Genomic DNA, 18,482 nt, shown 5'->3' with positions numbered 1-18,482 from the left:
GTTTCCTTTGCAGAAGATGAAAATGTTTTGGATCCAAATGGACTAGGTTGTACAACACTGCGAGTATGTTAAAATATCACTGAATTGTTCACTTTAATTTTTTTGAGACAGAGTTTTGCTCTGTCGCCCAAGCTGGATGGAGTGCAGTGGCGCGATCTTGGCTCACTGCAAGTGAGCCTCCCAGGTTCAAGTGATTCTCCTGCCTCAGCCTCCCGAGTAGCTGGGACTACCGGCACCCACCACCACGTCCAGCTAATTTTTTGTATTTCTAGTAGAGAGGGTTTCACCATGTTAGCCAGGATGGTCTCGATCTCCTGACCTTGTGAGCCGCCGACCATGGCCTCCCAAAGTGCTGGGATTACAAGCATGAGCCACTGTGCCAGCTGAGTTCACTTAAATTTTATGTTATGCAAACTTCACCTCTATACATTAAAAAGAAAAAATCATCTGTATACATGGCACTGAAGAGGCTAGATTTTAGAAAGAGTTAACAATTTCTACTGCTCCCCTGACACATCCCACACACTATACACACACAAATAAGTACAGATGATCCCCAACTTACAATGGTTAGACTCAGGATTTTTTGACTTTACAGTGGTGCAAAAGTGATACATGATCAGTAGAAACTGTCAAGTACCCAATACAACTCCTCTGCTTTTCACTTCAGTATTCAAGAAACTGCATGAGATATGCACTTTACCATAAAATAGGCTTTGTGTTAGATGCTTTTGCCTAACACGTTACTGTAAGGGTTCTGAGCACATTTGAGGTAGGCTAGGGTACGCTACGGATTGCCAGTAGGTTATGTGTATTAAATGCATTTTGAGGATATAACCCTGTCACAAGTCAAGGAACATCTGTATTACAAAACGCAGATATTCCTAAACCTAGGAAAAAAGTTCACATATTCATTCATTCAACAAACTGTCGTTGTAACCCAGGCAATGAGAATGCAGTCCTGCCTCCCTGCAGGAGCTTAGTCTAGAGTGAGTGCCCCCCCACGCCAGGGAATTCTGCCGTTACACAGGAGACAGTAAGTAGCCATAGAGAAATGCCAAGAACAGGAGTGCCACAATCAGATGCTTGCACTGAACAGCCACTCTGGGTGCAGCAGGAGCGTGGATTGCTGGGGTAAAGGAATGACTCCTTGGCACACGAGAAGACAGCGGCTGGGCTAAAGTGTTAACAGTGCTCTGGGAAAGACGGCTTCAGGAGAGAACAAAGATGTGGACTTAATGCCCCCTGAAGACTGTCTCGATGGGAGCTCTGCATTGAGTACAGGGGAGACACCATCACAGCACAGCAAGGGGCACGGGGGTAAAGTGTCCAGGCTGCTGTCTGGGTTTCTCAGCTGGGAAGCTGGGTGGACAGAGGTGCCAGTCCCAAAGAAACTGGTGGAAGGAGGGGTGGAGTGTTTGTAAGCCAATTCAAAATGTGTCTGACCCAAAGAAATTATCCCAAAAAGGAAGCTTTACTTTGCCAGGCTAGTCCAGGAGTTTATTTACCTGTAAATACTACTGACATAGATAACCTATGATTTGCACAGGTCCAGCTGTCCCTGAGGACCTCAGAGCCCAGCTTCCCCCTGCCACCCTCCTATTGCACAGCTGAGATGTAGCTGACCTACTGCTCCTCTCCATGCTACCCCACCCCCATCCCCTAAGGAAGCCCGTAAGAAGATGGGGACACCAACACTCTTGTCTGATTGGCTTGTCTGACTGGCTCGTCTCGGATGTATTGACTATGCAAGGAGCTGCCTAAATGGTTCTTACAGATGAAGAGTTCTATTGAAGTACTAGTCTATTTTACTAATACTTTTTCCTTTGGCTTATTAATACTCTAATGGTCTATTTTTAAGGCAAAATTTAATTTTAAAAATCAACTGGTAAAAATCAGTTCTTGAGGACAGTTTTTTTTTTATGGGAAAATTATTACAATGTTGATGATAATATCAAAGCTCCACATTTTGGAACTTTTAAATATTATTTTAACTGGGGAATAAAACATGTCTTGGGAAGCTTTCTAAACTTAATAAAGTCTGGTTTTCTTTTGGGTAACTAATAGATGGCATAGAAGAATCTTGGCATCTTTCACCTCAGGAAATTGATCATGATTTTATGAAAATATTGGCAGATTATTATATTCTTTTTGGGAACAAAATGCCCTTTCTTCTCCAAAACTGTCTGAAACTAAACTTGTGGCCTGAAGTTTTGTCTCCTAAACTAATATTGTACAATCACTCAATCCACTATAAAAGCAGGTTTTCTCGGCCTAACCAGATGATTTTGTCTCCAATATGCCATTGCATTGGCATCGTATTTATTGAGCAATGGATACATTTCCACACTCAAAGTCATACACTCAAAGTGTATACTGGCTGCTAGCAGGACACACATTCTGTATATTCGTATATCCAAAGGATTCACAAAATGTATACTTTAGTGTATGACTTTGAGTGTGGAAATGTGTCCATTGCTCAATAAATACAATGTCTTTTTTGCTTGTGTTTTATTTCTACTAAGCTAAGACAATGGTACTAAAGTATTTTCTTTTTTTTTTTCCTCTATTTTTTTTTCTAGCCAAAGATAAAGTATTTATTTCTAAACAGTTCTCCTGAGATGGTCAGAGGTGTAGGAAGCAGGAGTGACAGAAGTCATTGCCTCGGGGTCAGTATCACAGCAGTGCCAGGTGAAACTGGCAGCTGTGCATGTCCACATTTCTCAAGCAGAAGTGACAGTGCATGTGCTGCTTACTGACACCTGTCAAGCGGAGGGCACTGGCACCCGGGAAACCCCACACCTCCAATGTGAATATTCAGAACTGTATCTGACTGCTAAGAGAACCAATTTATACTAAACCAATCACTTTCAGAGTAGTAATAAAGTTCCCTCAATTTCTGCTTTCGGTTCTTTTAACAGGAAGGTAACACACACTGTTATGAATGCCCCTCCTCAACACATAAGCATACGGTTATTTCCTCTCATAGCCAAATCTATTCCACAATTAAAATGTGTTTTGAGTATAGAATAAAGTAGATTAGTGTTTCCCAGCCTTACTCCAAGCCCCTTTACTATGAACATGAAAACTTCCCACCTACCTTCAATATTATTAGAAATTTCAAAATTAACCACTATGAAAAATAAGTACAAGTGAGTACAACATATTCTAAACACCCAAAGCTTGTCAATCTTAGATTACATCACCCCAAAAGATGCAGCAGGGATAGAGCTAACATGACACTAGCGACCTTGAATCTGGCTGATGCAGGAAAGCCTCTAATTTTGCTTTCACTGCCTCTTCCAACAGGATGGCTCCTGTAACTCCCCAGTGCAGGTGACGCTGCTGGGTGGCTAGGCCTCCACCACTCACCCAGCCTAGTCTGGTCTTCTTATGGCCACCTTCTCCAAAAGGCTAAGGCTGTGGCAGCCAGAAGCACCCTGGGGGTTCTAGCTGCATCTCACCTTCCCCCAGCGGGGGGACCAGAGGAGCCAAAAGGAGCCTCATCTCTCCCCGTGCCAGCCCACAGCAGAGCTGGGGTGGGTGATGTGTCTGCCATGGCCCACACTGAAACAGTCTGCAGTGCGTGCTCCTCCCACACCCCAGGCAGGTAGTGGTAGCGACTGTACTGTCTGCCTGGCACATATTCATGCCCGGCACTGGGCTGGGCACTTCAAACATCTTCCCTTCTATGTGAGGTTTCTAAGAGATGTTCTGGGGATCCTGTCCCCAGATGGATTCAAGAACAGATCCTGAGGCCACGCGGCACCTTACAGCACCCCACCCAAAGTGGGGCCATCCTCTCCCATTCTTTCCAGATGCTAACACATTACAGAAAACAAACGCATGTCTCTAAAATGTAAAGAACAGGGAAGGGACACAAACTCAGTAAGAAAAAGGCTAACATCCCAATAGGAAAATAACTAAGGAAATAAACATAGTTCCTGAACAGTGAAAAGATGCTCAACTTTACTCATAAAAAGGTATATTAAAACTATGATGAGGGCTGGGCATGGTGGCTCACATCTGTAATCCCAGCACTTTGGGAGGCTGAGGCAAGTGGATCACAAGGTCATGAGATCGAGACCATCCTGGCTAATATGGTGAAACCCGTCTCTACTAAAAATACAAAAAATTAGCTGGGTGTGGTGGTATGTGCCTGTAGTCCCAGCTACTCGGGAAGCTGAGGCAGGAGAATCACTTGAACCCGGGAGGCAGGGGTTGTAGTGAGCCAAGATGTCACCACTGCATTCCAGCCTGGGTGACAGAGGGAAACTCCATCTCAAAAAAAAAAAAGAAAGAAAGAAAAAACTATAATGAGAGGGCGGGCGCAGTGGCTCACGCCTGTAATTCCAGCACTTTGGGAGGCCAAGATGGGTGGATCACTTGAGGTCAAGAGTTCTAGACCAGCCTGGCCAACATGGTGAAACCCCATCTCTTCTAAAAATGCAAAAATTAGCCAAGCATGGTGGCACACGCCTGTAATCCCAGCTACTCAGGAGGCTGAGGCAGGAGAATCGCTTGAACCCAGGAGTTGGAGGTTGCAGTGAGCCACAATCACACCACTGCACTCCAGCCTGGGTAACAGAGCAAGACTATTGTCTCAAAAAAAAACAAAACAAAAACACCTAACCAGCCTGCCTACCTAGTTTAGGTGAATAAAAGTTAGTGGGGATGGGGATTAGGAATTTAGTAGTGGGGGTTTACCTAGAAGGAAGGAAATCTGAAGTAGTCCTGGAGATGCAAAAGCCCCAGGCAGGAATAGCAGCCGGCAATCAGAAGAGAGCAAGGCTGTGTGGGGCAGGGAGATCACAGGGGGGTTTGTCGTGGTGATCCCAGGAAGAACTGATGCTGGCCCACAGAAAGCAGAGGCAGCAGGATGAAGGCAGTGGAATCACATGGGGTAGGCAAGGCAGGAAGTTTTATCAGCTACTTCTGATGCATTCCCATTGCAGCATTTAACAAGAGCAGAACAGACAAGAGGTCCTCAAAGGCCTTTTCCATGACCAAGATTCCATAAACCTAACCTCACACAAAATAAGAGATGGGAGTCTGGGTGAGGTGGGTCACCAGCACTTTGGGAGGCCGAGGCAGGTAGATCGCTTGAGGTCAGGAGTTTGAGACCAGCCTGGCCCACATGGTGAAATCCCGTCTCTACCAAAAAAGTACAAAAATTAACTGGGCATGGTGGTGCACGCCTGTAGTCCCAGCTATTTCACAAGAATTTCTTGAACCTGGGAGGTGGAGGCTGCAGTGAGCCAAGATCACGCCACTGCACTCCAGCCTGGGGGTGACAAAGCAAGACTGTCTTCAAAAAAAAAAAAAAAACGCCAGGCGCAGTGGCTTGCGCCTTGAATCCCAGCACTTTGGGAGGCCGAGGAAGGTGGACTACTTGAGGTCAGGAGTTCAAGACCAGCCTGGCCAATGTGGTGAAATCCCATCTCTAAAAAAATAAATAAATAAAAATAAATTTAAAAAAAAAAAGAGAGAGATGGCCAAAATGCTGATCAACTTTGTAAGCCTGCTATAGTGAGAGATGGTAGCAAGAATCTCTTGCTATCTTCATTCATACCAAATTGTGTGCTTCCCAACTATTAGATGTGTACTTTGTATACTAACATCTCTCATTTCATTTAAAACTACCCCAACTCTGTTCAAATTAAAAGTATATTACAATATGATAGACTATCTGAAACCTCAAAACCAAAGGAAAAAAATTAATTTTTAAGATAAAAATCTAGGGCTGAGTGTGGTGGCTCATGCCTGTAATCCCAGCACTTTGGGAGGCCAAGGTGGGAAGATTGCTTGAGCCCAGGAGTTTGAGACCAGCCTGGGCAACATAGTGAGACCCCATCTTGAAGGGAGGGAAGTAGGAAGGAGGGAGGATAAGGAAAAGAATATCTTACCATGCACAAAACTCTTCATTTGCATTCCACAGTTTTGATGTTTTCAGTTCAAAGCATATATTGGCATATTCCTTTTCTAGCACTTTTGTCCCCTAACTTACACATTTTAAAACAGAAAAGGCTGCTCATCTTGGTTGCTTCACTTCAAGCTATTAAGAGCATCCCTTGCCCTAAATCATGGCCATTATGCAGTATATGAAAACCCTCATCTTACAGAAAGAGGAGAACTAAATCAATTCCCTGGGCCAACTCCAGGAAACAGTCTCTCTTCATCCTCAGGCCCTTCTTGGAATCATATAGTAAATCCCAGGATCTATTATTCTTACAGAAAAAACATTTTCCCAGACAACTATTATTACCATCCAACCAAGACTTTTCATTTTAAGATCTAAGTACTTCAAACTCTCTATTTAGGGATGTACAAAAAGGAAATTCACAGCACCTGGTGCTAAAGTCACAAGAACAAGCACGTGTTCTGGGCTTCCTTGCTTGGTTTTTAGAATGAAAAGTATTTGCACCAAAAAACCTTTTTGCTTTCTTTTCACTGCTGAAAATGGGCATATTCAAATCTGTCATCACACAGTCAGGGGTTCACAAAAACGAAGCAGCCATTAAATGGTTTCCTCACTGTACCTCCCTACATCCTTCTGCTGAGGTCACTTATCTTAAAAGAGGGACAGGAGGAAGGGCGGGGAAGGGACACAGAAAAGGAGAGAAAGAGCATGGGTCCTCGGTCCTGGTGGCTGCCCTCCTCCCCCTGCTGCAGGGCATCCTCGCACCGCACAGCTCTGAGCACCGCCACTCTGTCCCACTCACCTCCTGCCTGCTAGGCACACCCATCAGGTCACAGCCCCACCGGCCCCAGGTTTCCTCTTGCAGCTCCTTCCAGGAGTCTCTTTCAGGACAGAACCTTACCCCTTCTTTTCAAAGCTCCTGGCCACACCTCCAGCCACACCTCCAGCCAACACTTCCTCCACCGTGGCTCCTCCCTACTCTCCCTCCAGAGTCAGGGTTTCTGCTGACTTATTTTTCAATGCCTGGAATGGGTTTCTCTTTCGGAAGGGATTTGCTCCCATCCTCATCCAGCCCAAAAGCACAGAGGCCAGGTCTACTCCAGGGCCTGGTGGCTTCTCCCACCTCCACAGGGCAAGCACCCAGGCTGCAGCTGCTGTCAGCATGCCTGTCCTAGGGCCACCAGCTCCTGCCTGCCCTCCTGGTTTTCCTCTCAGCCTACTCCCCACTAGGCAGAGCATGTCATATCTCTGCTTAAAGGCCTCCAAAGGTTTTACTCAGGCCAACATCCTGGTCAGGACTATAAGGCCTACAGAATCTCTGGTCAATGCCCTCCCTGGCCAAGAGGCCTTTGCCCTTGAGGCCCACACACAGGCTTCCCACAACTCCTCCAGGATTTTACTCAAAGGCTGACTTCTTGGTGTAGCCTTTCCTGGCCACCTGAATTTTCAGCATCCATACCTCTCCCTTATTTTTTTCCCTAGTATTTGTCAATATCTAACATCTACACATTTGACTTATTTCTATTATGGATTGCCTGTCTACCACACCAGAATGGAAGCCCTGTGGCCAGGCAAAGTGGCTCCTGCCTGTAATCCCCGCACTTTGGGAGGCTGAGGCAGAAAGATTGCTTGAGCTCAGGAGTTTGAGATCAGCCTGGGCAACACAGTAAGATCCCATCTCTACAAAAAAAAAAAAAAACAATTAAAAATCAGCTGAGCACAGTGGCATGTGCCTATATTCCAGCTACTCAGGAGGCTGAGCTGGGACGATGGCTTAAACCCAGGAAGTTAAGTCTGCAGTGAGCTATGATGATGCCACTGCACTTCAGCCTGGATAATAGAGCAAGACTCTGTCTTAAAAAAAAAAAAAAAAAAAAAAGGATGGAAGCTCAGGGATTGTTGTCTGTCTATTCGCTGCTGTTCTCTAGTAGAGTCCAGACCTGTGAGTGGCATTCAGTTCCTATTTTTGAAAGGATAAAATAATGAATAGCTTGCAGGTCCTATATGATGACTGTCTGACCTCCCATTCTATTTCTCACTATCCCCCTCCCTGATTTATTTTTCTTCACAGAATTAGTGGCCAGCTGCCACAAGATTGATGTATTTGCTTGTTTCTTTACTGTTTTTCTCCTCCTACCATCACTAGGAGGCCAATTCCAGGACAGCAGGAGCTGGGCTTGTTCCACAGCTGTGTTAGCTGTGTTCTCAGAGCCTCACACGAAGCAGGTGTCCAATAACCATCTGCTGAATGGAAGAATTCCTTTCCTCCGAGCCTTCCAGGTCAGGTCACTATCAGCTCGTACCTGGACTGCTCTAGCACCCTAACTTGCCTTCCTATCTCCAGACTCTTCCTGCCCTAGCACCCATTGCAGGAATTTCCTACCCAAAACGAGCAATTTTACTATGATCTCTCCTCAGCATCCCCACTGCTCATCTCCACCTCCACTGTACTCTGTGCTAAGCTTGCACCCACAGCAGGACACAGCCATGCCCACCCTCAGCTGAGAGGCCCACAGTCTCCCTCCTCTTGACCTGCTATACCTAGACATTTTTTAGGAGTTTCATGTTATCTCCCCTGGGAAGCTTCATTTGACCAGCAAGGCCTCCGACTCTACAACACAGCTGGGCAAGGGTCTCGCATGGACATCATCACAGCACCCGTGCCGGATTCAAACCCTAACACTGAGCTATAAGCAGCTGGTCACCAGGTGTGTGCACCAGCTACATTAAATCGGCGCAGGAATATGAGGCTGTGGGCTTCCCATTACATGTTCTGAAGAACACACAAGGAGGATGAAAAGTGGTAGGTTCTTATGAACACTCAGGAGTATTTCTCCCATTCTCTGCTAAGACTGAACCATATAACGCTACTCCTCAGTCCAAGCTGCTAATATCTCCAGACAGAATAATCTACTCTTGATACCCAAATACTCTCATAAAAGTTGTTAAAAGAAATAAAAGCTTAAGGAAGCTTAAATGCTTTTTCTGACTCTGAATGATGACGTGCTGAAATGACAGGCTGTGTCGCAGCCATGCCTGTGCTAACAGGAAGTTCTGGCTGTTAACTGGGCTTCCAGATTCAGCTGGTTCCAGAACTGTGGAGCAAACACACAGCCTTTTACTGGTGGCGCTTCCTTCTGTACTTTGGGACCAATGTCCTTAGGGTATGACCAATGTTATTCATCAGGACTTTTTTGCCTTTTTTTTTTTTTGGTTCCTATTTCTTGCCATGGGTATTCACCCCTTTTAGACATTTCCTAGCTGGCTTTAAAACATGAGAATTTGCCTAACTAGATTCCTGTGGAATAAGAAGAAGATCTTTTGTTATGTTCCCCCTATTTGATATCAACTCTGACCACATGATCTAATTTCCTAGTCAACATTCTCTTTCTAATATGGATGTATTCTTTTTCTTTGTAAAATGTTTGTGTGGGTGTTTTATTTTGTTTAAAGATTTGGGAAGCACTCATCCAACACAGGATGCCTGAGAGAATCTCTAAAGATGAGATCCTTATCAGCCACACCCCTGCCTCCCTTTCCAGCAGGCACCCCCCAACGCCTGGTTCTCAGGAGCAGCCAGATCTGGTTACTGGTGCCCAACCTGGTGCTGCACTCCAGCACACCTCTCTCTAGATGCCTTAACAGCTGACACCCTAAGGCCCAGCTTTGGATTCCAAGGCAAATGAAGAAATAAGAGCCAGCATTTCAGCCTCACAAGGCCCTAACCAGCAAGCAGAGATGGACTAACCACTAGCCATGTGTGGCTATGGAGCGCCCGACTAGTGCAACCAATGAAGTGAATTTCAGGTTTTATTTAATAGTATTTAATTTAAATGTAAACAGCCACATGTAGCTAGCAGCCATGGTATTAGACAGCACAGATCCAGACAAAAAGACAAAACCCAGGCTACCATGCTGGTTATTTGTCAACATTTACATTTGCAAAGGCCAGGATGAAACAAGGCACTAGCAGGCGGCAATGTCCTGGCGTGATCCTCCCTGTCACTCACATGTGGGTATCTCCAAAAGTGAGACCCTCAGCGCTGTCTTTCTCTGCCAGCTCTGCCTGGCAGCCAGCACCCTCTCCCACAGGTCAGCCACCACCCACATGAGCCATCACAATGAGTCTTTGCAGCTCTCCTGATCTCTGTGCTTGCAGGCTCTAGGAGCACAGCAGTTCAAATCCACAACTTCTCAGATAAAATCCATCATCTTCCATCTTCCCCACACTCCAAACTTATGGTTTTCCCTAGACTTCATATTTTTCTCCAAAGCCGCCATTCGTCTAATCAGGTTCTTATGTATAAAATCTTGATGGGAATCTGAAACATCCCCATCTTTGGCCCTAGAAGTCTCCTATCATCTCTTCTGTCAGCCTCACCTCTGTTCTTACTATTCCCACGCCTTTGGTATCTCCCAGATTCACCAATTCTTCTTGTCTCAGCCCACTGCCCCTGCCTCCAACCAGCTGCTCCCACACTAATCCCAACCATCAGGCACTGGGAAGTGGCCCACTGTAACTTAGCCCCCTCACCTCTTTCCTGACAATGGGCAAATCATTCAAAATGGTCTACATGCCCACCCCTACTCCGGGAGCTCGGACATGCCCACCCCCCTCTGCGCCTAGAAACTATGTCACCACTCCAGGCCCGGCACCAAGCTCTGCACTCAGCACCTAGCTCGCCATTAAAGAATCCTGCCAAAATTCAAAAGAAGCCCCGCCAAGACCTGCCCAATAGCATTTTGTCCCGTCCAGGCCCCACTCTCCCGGACGGCCCGCTCACCGGAAATCCCGCCTACCTGCCAATGGTAGCTGGCCCCGTCCACGTCCTGTTTCCCTGCAGCCAATCGGAACGCCTCCACTCCCCATAAAACCCCACGTCTGCGAGGAGTCCGCACGACTTCTCCGGCCCCTTCTGTCGGACCGCAGAAGGTCGCCCAGGAGCCGATTAAATTTCTTCATTTCAACAACTGGCCTCTGTTGCCTCTCATTTAAATCTTACAATCTTCTACTTTAAAAGTTGACTTAGGGTAGCAATTTCACTAGTGATTAAATACGGGCAGTACTGTGTTCCTGTTCTTATTAAATTTTCTTGCCTTTTTTTTTGGAGACAAGTTCTTGCTCTGTCACTAAGGATGGCTGGCATGCAATGACACAATTACTAACTCACTATAGCATCAAACTTCTGGACTCAAGCAATCCTCCCACCTCAGTCTCCCAAGTAGCTAGGACTGCAGGCACATACCACCACAACCAGCTAATTTTTGAATTTTTTGTATAAATGAGGGTCTTGCTATATTCCCATGGCTGGTCTTGAACTCCGGGCTGCAAGTGATCCTCTGGCTTTGGCCTCCCAGAGTGCTATTACAGACCTCAGCATCCTCACCCAGCCTGTAACTTTTTTTTTTTTTTTTTTGAGACGGAGTCTCACTGTGTTGCCCAGGCTAGAGTGCAGTGGCGCAATCTCCGGTGACTATAACCTCCGCCTCCTGGCTTCAAATAATTCTCCTGCCTCAGCCTCCTGAGTAGCTGGGACCACAGGTGCACACCACTACACCCGGCTAATTTTTTTGGAATTTTAGTAGAGATGGGGTTTTGCCATGTTGGTCAGGATGGTCTCAAACTTCTGACCTCATGATCTGCCCACCTTGCCCTCCCAAAGTGCTGGGATTAGAGGCATGAGCCACTGTGCCTGGCCACCTATAACATATTTTCTAACAAAACTGTCCACAACCCAAAACTCCATCCCACAAACTATTCCTTTGTAAACATTATTTGAGGAGCTTTTGTTTTCGTGTTTTCCTTCTTTTGTGTAATTTTCTATTTTATCGTGAGCTTTGGGAGTTCAGACTAAGACCCAGTTTGGCATCCCAACTCCAAATCATCCTGGGAGCTCATGTTTGGACTCTCTGCCATCTCCATCTCTGCTACTTCTCTCCTTCCAGCAGCTCCAGCCTATGATTCCAACTCTATTTCTACCCTCCGTAGTTCAATTTAGCCTAACTTTAAAAACTATTTTCTTCCCCTTTTAACGCTTTCTTTTATAGCCCTAGACTAGGATAAAAATTCCATAACATCCATAATTAAATGGCTCTAGTGTTAAATCAACTTTAAAATTAACATCATATTTACACCCAGCTATGGCTTATGTCCACATTCCCAGCTCCCATGTTCTCACAGGGACTGCTACTTAGGTTGGATCTGGAAATTAATGCTTTGAACAATATTCCTTCCCAACCCTGCCCTAAAAAATGTAACAAGGATAGAAGGAAAAACCTCAAAATAGGCAAGCTGAAAAAGACAAACATTTCCATACACAAGAAACATGTACAGGCTTGGCACGGTGGCTCATGCCTGTAATCCCAACACTTTGAGAGGCTGAGGCAGGTGGATCACTTGATCTCAGAAGTTCCAGACTGGACTGGCAACATGGAGAAATGCCATCTCTACAAAAAAAGAGTACAAAAATTTAGCCAGGCCCAGTAGCACGTACCTGCAGTCCTAACTACTCAGGAGGCTGAGGTGGGAGGATGACCCGAGCCAAGGAAGTTGCGACTACAGTGAGCTGTGATCGCTCCACTGCACTCCAGCCTGGGCAACAGAATAAGACCCTGTGGGGTGAGGGGTGGGGGGAGGAAAAGAAAAAGGGAAAAAAACACTTATGGAAAAAATGGGGCTGACATTGGGACCTGCTGGGCTGAACCTAGAAGTGCTGAGCCTGGAAGCCCTAAGCCAGGCAGCCTCAGCTCCAGCCTGGAAACAAGGTGGGTGCTGAACCAGGCCTGGCAGGCTTCTCCACTCTTCCATGCCATGGTTGGTAATCCTGGGGAAGATGACAAGGGCCCCACCATAGGACTGGATCCATAATGAGAAGACACAAACCCACAGGAGCACAGAGAAAGAGATGAAATTCCCAGAAGATTCCAGATGGAAAGAGAACTAGGTGTAAGGTCTTTTAGGCTAACTGGCAGTGCCATGGACACCATGTTAACCTCTGTGACCTGCAGATGAGTTCCAGATGAGTTCCTGGAAAATCTAAAGTAATTGGAAGACCATGAAAAGAGGAAGAAATGATCAACCCCTGTGGCCTTACTTAACTTTGAGACATTCTCTCTTGTTCGTTATTCCCACCCTAATTGATAAGACTATTGGACTTTGTCACCCACCTTGGTCAACCTTCTGACTGCACACCCTACGACCCCCTCCCAGCTTACAAAAAACCACCCTAAACTGTAACTTTCCACTGCCCACCCCAAACCTATAAAACCAACTCCTAACCCCCTTTGCTGATGCCCTTTTCCGCCTCAGCCCGCCTGCACCCAGGTGAATAAACAGCCGTGTTGCTCACATAAAGCCTGTTTGGGGGGAGGGTCTCTTCATTCAGCCCATGCGTTTTAACACTAGGGAGGGACTTCATAAGTACATCAGGGTTTCCAGTGATTTACATGAAGTCACATTTAAAAGAAACACATATAATAAGAAATTAAGGACCAAAAATAGGCAGAAATGAATCAAATAAAAATTTTAGAAGAGGTATAATTATTGCAATAAAAATTGAACACAAACACACGACTGTATACAAAAAAAAAGTGAGTAAACTGAAAAATACTAGAGGATTCATCCAGAAGGCAATGCTGGAAGATACCCAAATCATTAGACAAAGCAGCTAGAGAAACGAGGACAGGCTGGAAGACTGGGGTGTGTCATTCATAGAAGTTCCGTGTAATAGTGGAGGGCAAACTACAATTATTTCCAGATGTAAGACTAAGATGGTGACCATCCACAGACTCTCAGTGTATCTTGAGAGGGAAGAAAAAGAACGTAAGAAACAACAGGGAATGAGGAAACTGACAGCAAACACAGATGAATTCAACTGCTAACTATAAAATATTACAAGTTTAACCTAGAAAAAGTAAATCTTAAATTCTGGACCATAATGACAGGGCAGGTGGTTGAGACATGCTCAAGTTCTTGTCCCCAAAGTGAAGGGAAGAGAGAATCAATCATCTCCTGGGCTATAGAGAGAATGAATCATCTCCTGGGCTTTAAGGCAAAATAAAGCCACAAAAGAACCAGGCAACCCCCATGCACGAAACCTTCCCATTCACACTTCGTGTTGATCTAATTTAATTTTGAATAACTGATTGATGCCTCTTCCCCTAGAAAACCTGTGTCAACCTTAAGCCTTCAACAGTGAAGAAAATCCAGTTTCAAAATTTTTTATTATAGGAAAAAAGGAAATGGTAATGCCAGTTGTAAAATTAATTAAACACTTCTCTAAGAATTAATACTATTTAAAAAATAACTAAATAAAGTGTGAATGAAAGTAGTCAAACAATGTGCTTAAAGATGCCACGTTCAAGCCGGGCTTGGTGGCATGCACCCGTAATCCCAGCTACTAGACAGTCTGAGTCAGACGGCTTGAGCCCTGCAATTCAAGGCTGCATTATGACTGCAACACTGCCCTCCAGTGTAGGCAAGCATGAGACTCAGTCTCTTTAAAAAAAAAAAAAATAGTCTACGGCCATACCACCCTGAACGCACCCAATCTCGTCTGATCTCGGAAGCTAAGCAGGGTCGGGCCTGGTTAGTACTTGGATGGGAGACCTCCTGGGAATACCAGGTGCTGTAGGCTTTAAAACAAAAATATAAAAAATAAAATTAAATAAAAATTTAAAAAATAAATTAAAATAATAATAATAAATCCTCCAAGGCAGGAGGATTGCTTGAGCTCAAGCTCTTAAGTTCAAGACCAGCCTGGGCAACATAGGGAGACCCTGTCTCTACAAAAATAATAAAAAATATTAGCTGAGCATGGTGGCAGGCATCTGTGGTCCCATTGGGAGGTTGTGGTGGAAAGATTGCCTGAACCCAGGTTAAGGCTACAATGAGCCTTAATTGTGCCACTGCACTTCAGCCTGGGGGACACAGTGAGACCTAGTCTTAAAAAATAATCCTGACACCTCTGTAGATCCATCTGCCCTCAAAGTCTTACTGTTGAGTCCCTTTATCATCAGGCCATGGGGCATGCCAATAGTTTCAGATGCAACATTGATAACAATAACTAATCTTGAAACCAGACGTGGTGGCTCATGCTTATAATCCCAGTGCTTTAGAAGGCTGAGGCAGGAGGATCACTTCAGCCCAGGAGTTCAAGACCAGCCTATGCAACACAGTAAGACCCCCATCTCTACAAAAAGAAGAGAAAATTAGCCAGCCGTAGTAGACTACAGGCTGCACACACCTGTAGTCTCAGCTACTCAAGAGACTGTGATGGGAAGATAGTTTAAGCCTGGGAAGTCAAGGCTGCAATGAACTTTAAGGACACCACTGCACTCCTGCCTAGGCAACAGAACAAGACCTTGTCTTGAAAAAAAGAGGAAGAAATCCTGGAATACTATGCTTCCCATTAGCCTCATCTCCAGTATTAAGAGGAAAACATCTTGAGGCAAGACCTCCCTAAAGAGCATTTTTGTTTTTTAAAACAACACTTTATAGGTAACTTTATACAAATCAAGTCATCATCCTACATCTGGGATAAAAATGTTCTTACTGAATATAATGAATGTGTGTAATCGGCTTTGTCTGACTGCTATCACTTATTGAGATAAAACTACCTCTATGCCAGACACTGCTGCCATAATACACATGGACGGTGGGGTTCCAAGCAGTAAGTCATTCATCCTCCCACCTTGCAATGTGTGTGATGTTGGGTTGCACATTATTTCCTAAGAGTACGTTTTTGAAGATAAAACTAAGCCTTCAACATCCTCCAAGACACAGTAAGCACTGGGCTAGATTTAAAATGTTAACAGCAATGCATGCTTCCTTCTGGAGTTAATCCCAGCAGATGACTCCAGGCTGAGAGCACAGCTAATACCCAAGAGTTAGCCGAAAGACTATCTCACGTATAAAGTATTTGGTTTGCAAATGCCTTAACCTTCACTGAAAACATGAGTTTTAAAGTCAATCCTATGTTGATTCCATCTGGAAACTACTTTCAAGAGATTTAAGAAAGGAAGACTGGGAATACGATTACCGGAAGGGTGAAGAAAGCAGGGTGCTTTGCCTCATCTTCGTATTTGCCTTCCGTTGAACCTCCAGCCTCCATTGATTTGGATGTGGTGTTCTTACCAATACCCATCATTAAGACAAACGAGTAGTTTGCACAGCCGTTGGAGAGCAGCTGGAAGTGAAGGCTTATTCAAGCAATGAGCCCAGGATCAGCTGGTTCTTCTAGTGCCTGGAGCTGATTCTCAGGCAGAGATGGGGCCCGCAAACGGCATCTCTTAGCACCTAGAAAAGAAGAGCACAGCCAAATCACCCCAAAGCACAAAAACAACACAGGCCATGCAGTCACTGAGTTTCTTGCACAGAAAGAAAGTCATACTACACATTATACCCAAGCATCTAAAAAATACTTTACCTAATTACAGTTTTCAGGCACCCACCCCTTCTTCACTTAATAGTCACCCACTGATTCTGAATTGGCTGCTACAGAGGGGGACCACCAAACCGAATTATCAAAAATATCACAGTACTAGGGAGAAAAAAATAGCTAAGGTACTTCTTTGATATGCATATTGTTTATATCCCATAACCCAGCATTACCTAATAGAACTTTCTGCAATAAGGGAGCGATCATATATCTGACCTGTCCAACATAGTCATGTGGCTACTGAGAACCGGAAATGTGCCTAGCGAAAATGAGTAATTTACTTTTAATGGTATCCAATTTTAACCGAAATCTAAGTAGCTACTTGTAGTTTGTGGCTACTATACTGGACAATGCAGATACGGCCAATTAACCATGATTAGACAGGCATTAAAATAATTCTAAATTCCCTACAAGTGCCCAATTAAAAGCAGGGGAAAATACTGAAAAGCAGTGAAAAGAGGAGGCTGCCAGGCACAGTGGCTCATGCCTGTAATCCCAACACTCTGGGAGGCTGAGGGGGGCAGATCACCTGAGGTCAGGAGTTCAAGACCAGCCTGGCCAACATAGAGAAACCCCGTATCTACTAAAAATGCACAAATTAGCCGGGCGTGGTGGCAGGCGCCTGTAATCCCAGCTACTCAGGATGCTGAGGCAGGAGAATTGCTTGACCCTGGCAGGCAGAGGTCTCAGCGAGCCACTGCACTCCAGTCTGGGCAGCAAGAATCAAACTCTGTCTCAAAAAAAAAAAAAAAAAAAAGAGGAGGTAAAATGAACCTAGGATTAAATGGCCACACAGGATTCCAGGAAAAAAAACAAAACGTGCTTCAAGTGGGCTAAAATGCCATCCAAAAAAAAGGCAAAACATTCAAAAAGCAATCAAATGACAACACAGACCTAAAAAAAGAAACTCAATCCCCCCAACACACCCCAAAAGGAGGTAAAGTGGCACAAAACAAGAAGACGCAGGAGTGGGAAATCAATACTAGGAGACCTAAAATGGATCAGACATGCCCAGAGCCTCTGACGCTGTTTACTAAACTAACAGCACAATCCACCAAGGTAAGAGAAAAACCTAAGAAAAAGTCAAACATAGGAAGGCTCTGGAACAATTCTACATGCCAAGTTTCAATGAAGCAGCAGAAAATTCAAGAACTTCCAGCCTCCACTAATTTCAGACAACTGAAGTATAACCTGGACAATAAAAGCAATGAACAAACACCTGGAAGGCTTTTTGACTGGGCTTCAAAAATGAGAGGGCACGGGCCGGGTACAGTGGCCACGACTGTAATGCCAGCAATTTAGGAGGCCGAGGCAGGCAGATCACTTGAGGTCAGGAATTCGAGACCCACCTGGCCAACATAATGAAACCCCGTCTCTACCAAAAGAAAAAAATACAAAAATTAGCCAGGTGTGGTGGCACACACCTGTAATCCCAGCTACTCGAGAGGCTGAGGCAGGAGAATCGAATCGCTTAAACCCAGGAGGCAGAGGTTGCAGTGAGCCAAGATTGCGCCACTGCACTCCAGCCTGGGTGACAGAGTGACTGAGACTCTGTCTCAAAAGGAAAAAAAAAGACAAGGCACAGGGTAACCCCTAAGGAATGCCATACATACAACAAAACATGCCTAGATATGCCTGAATTTATTTTATAAAGAAAAGATAATGCAAGGGCCGGGCGCAGTGGCTCACGCCTGTAATCCCAGCACTTTGGGAGGCCGAGGCGGGTGGATCATGAGGTCAAGAGATCGAGACCATCCTGGTCAACATGGTGAAACCCCATCTCTACTAAAAATACAAAAAATTAGCTGGGCATGGTGGCGCATGCCTGTAATCCCAGCCACTCAGGAGGCTGAGGCAGGAGAATTGCCTGAACCCAGGAGGTGGAGGTTGCGGTGAGCTGAGATCACGCCATTGCACTCCAGCCTGGGTAACAAGAGCGAAACTCCATCTCAAAAAAAAAAAAAAGAAAGAAAAGATAATGCAAACAGGTAGGGGTGAGAAGGGCAGAGGGCATCTCCTGGTACTCCAATTAGAGTGACATCAGATCTTACCACCAATTATCTTCCCACCAAGAATAAAGAATCCGACAAAGCTGTCCTGCAAACGTGAGAACAGGCCTGCAA

The 18,482-nt window shown here is 45.1% G+C and overlaps 1 protein-coding gene and 1 non-coding gene across 5 annotated transcripts in view; one reads left to right on the top strand and one right to left on the bottom strand.

Annotated features, from left to right (window-relative positions):
- SLC23A2 (solute carrier family 23 member 2) overlaps positions 1 to 18,482 on the bottom strand; it is a 140,075-nt gene that overhangs the window by 61,373 nt on the left and 60,220 nt on the right. For all 4 annotated transcript variants that reach the window (XM_012455395.3, XM_064382256.1, XM_064382257.1 and 1 more), the window contains one exon: positions 15,961 to 16,217. In XM_012455395.3, coding sequence (XP_012310818.1) covers positions 15,961 to 16,068 — 108 coding nt within the window. In that variant the 5' untranslated portion in view covers positions 16,069 to 16,217. The remainder of the gene's footprint in view (positions 1 to 15,960; positions 16,218 to 18,482) is intronic.
- Positions 14,438 to 14,556, top strand: LOC135277020 (5S ribosomal RNA). Its single transcript, XR_010344634.1, has one exon. It is a non-coding gene; the product is annotated as a 5S ribosomal RNA (ribosomal RNA).

The sequence above is a fragment of the Aotus nancymaae genome, unplaced genomic scaffold (assembly GCF_030222135.1).
Source record: "Aotus nancymaae isolate 86718 unplaced genomic scaffold, 86718_ANA_hifiasm-v0.15.2.pri h1tg000029l, whole genome shotgun sequence".
In the NCBI taxonomy this organism is placed as follows: domain Eukaryota; kingdom Metazoa; phylum Chordata; class Mammalia; order Primates; family Aotidae; genus Aotus; species Aotus nancymaae.
Note: the sequence above shows the minus strand (reverse complement) of the source record. Positions and strands in the feature narration are given on the sequence as shown.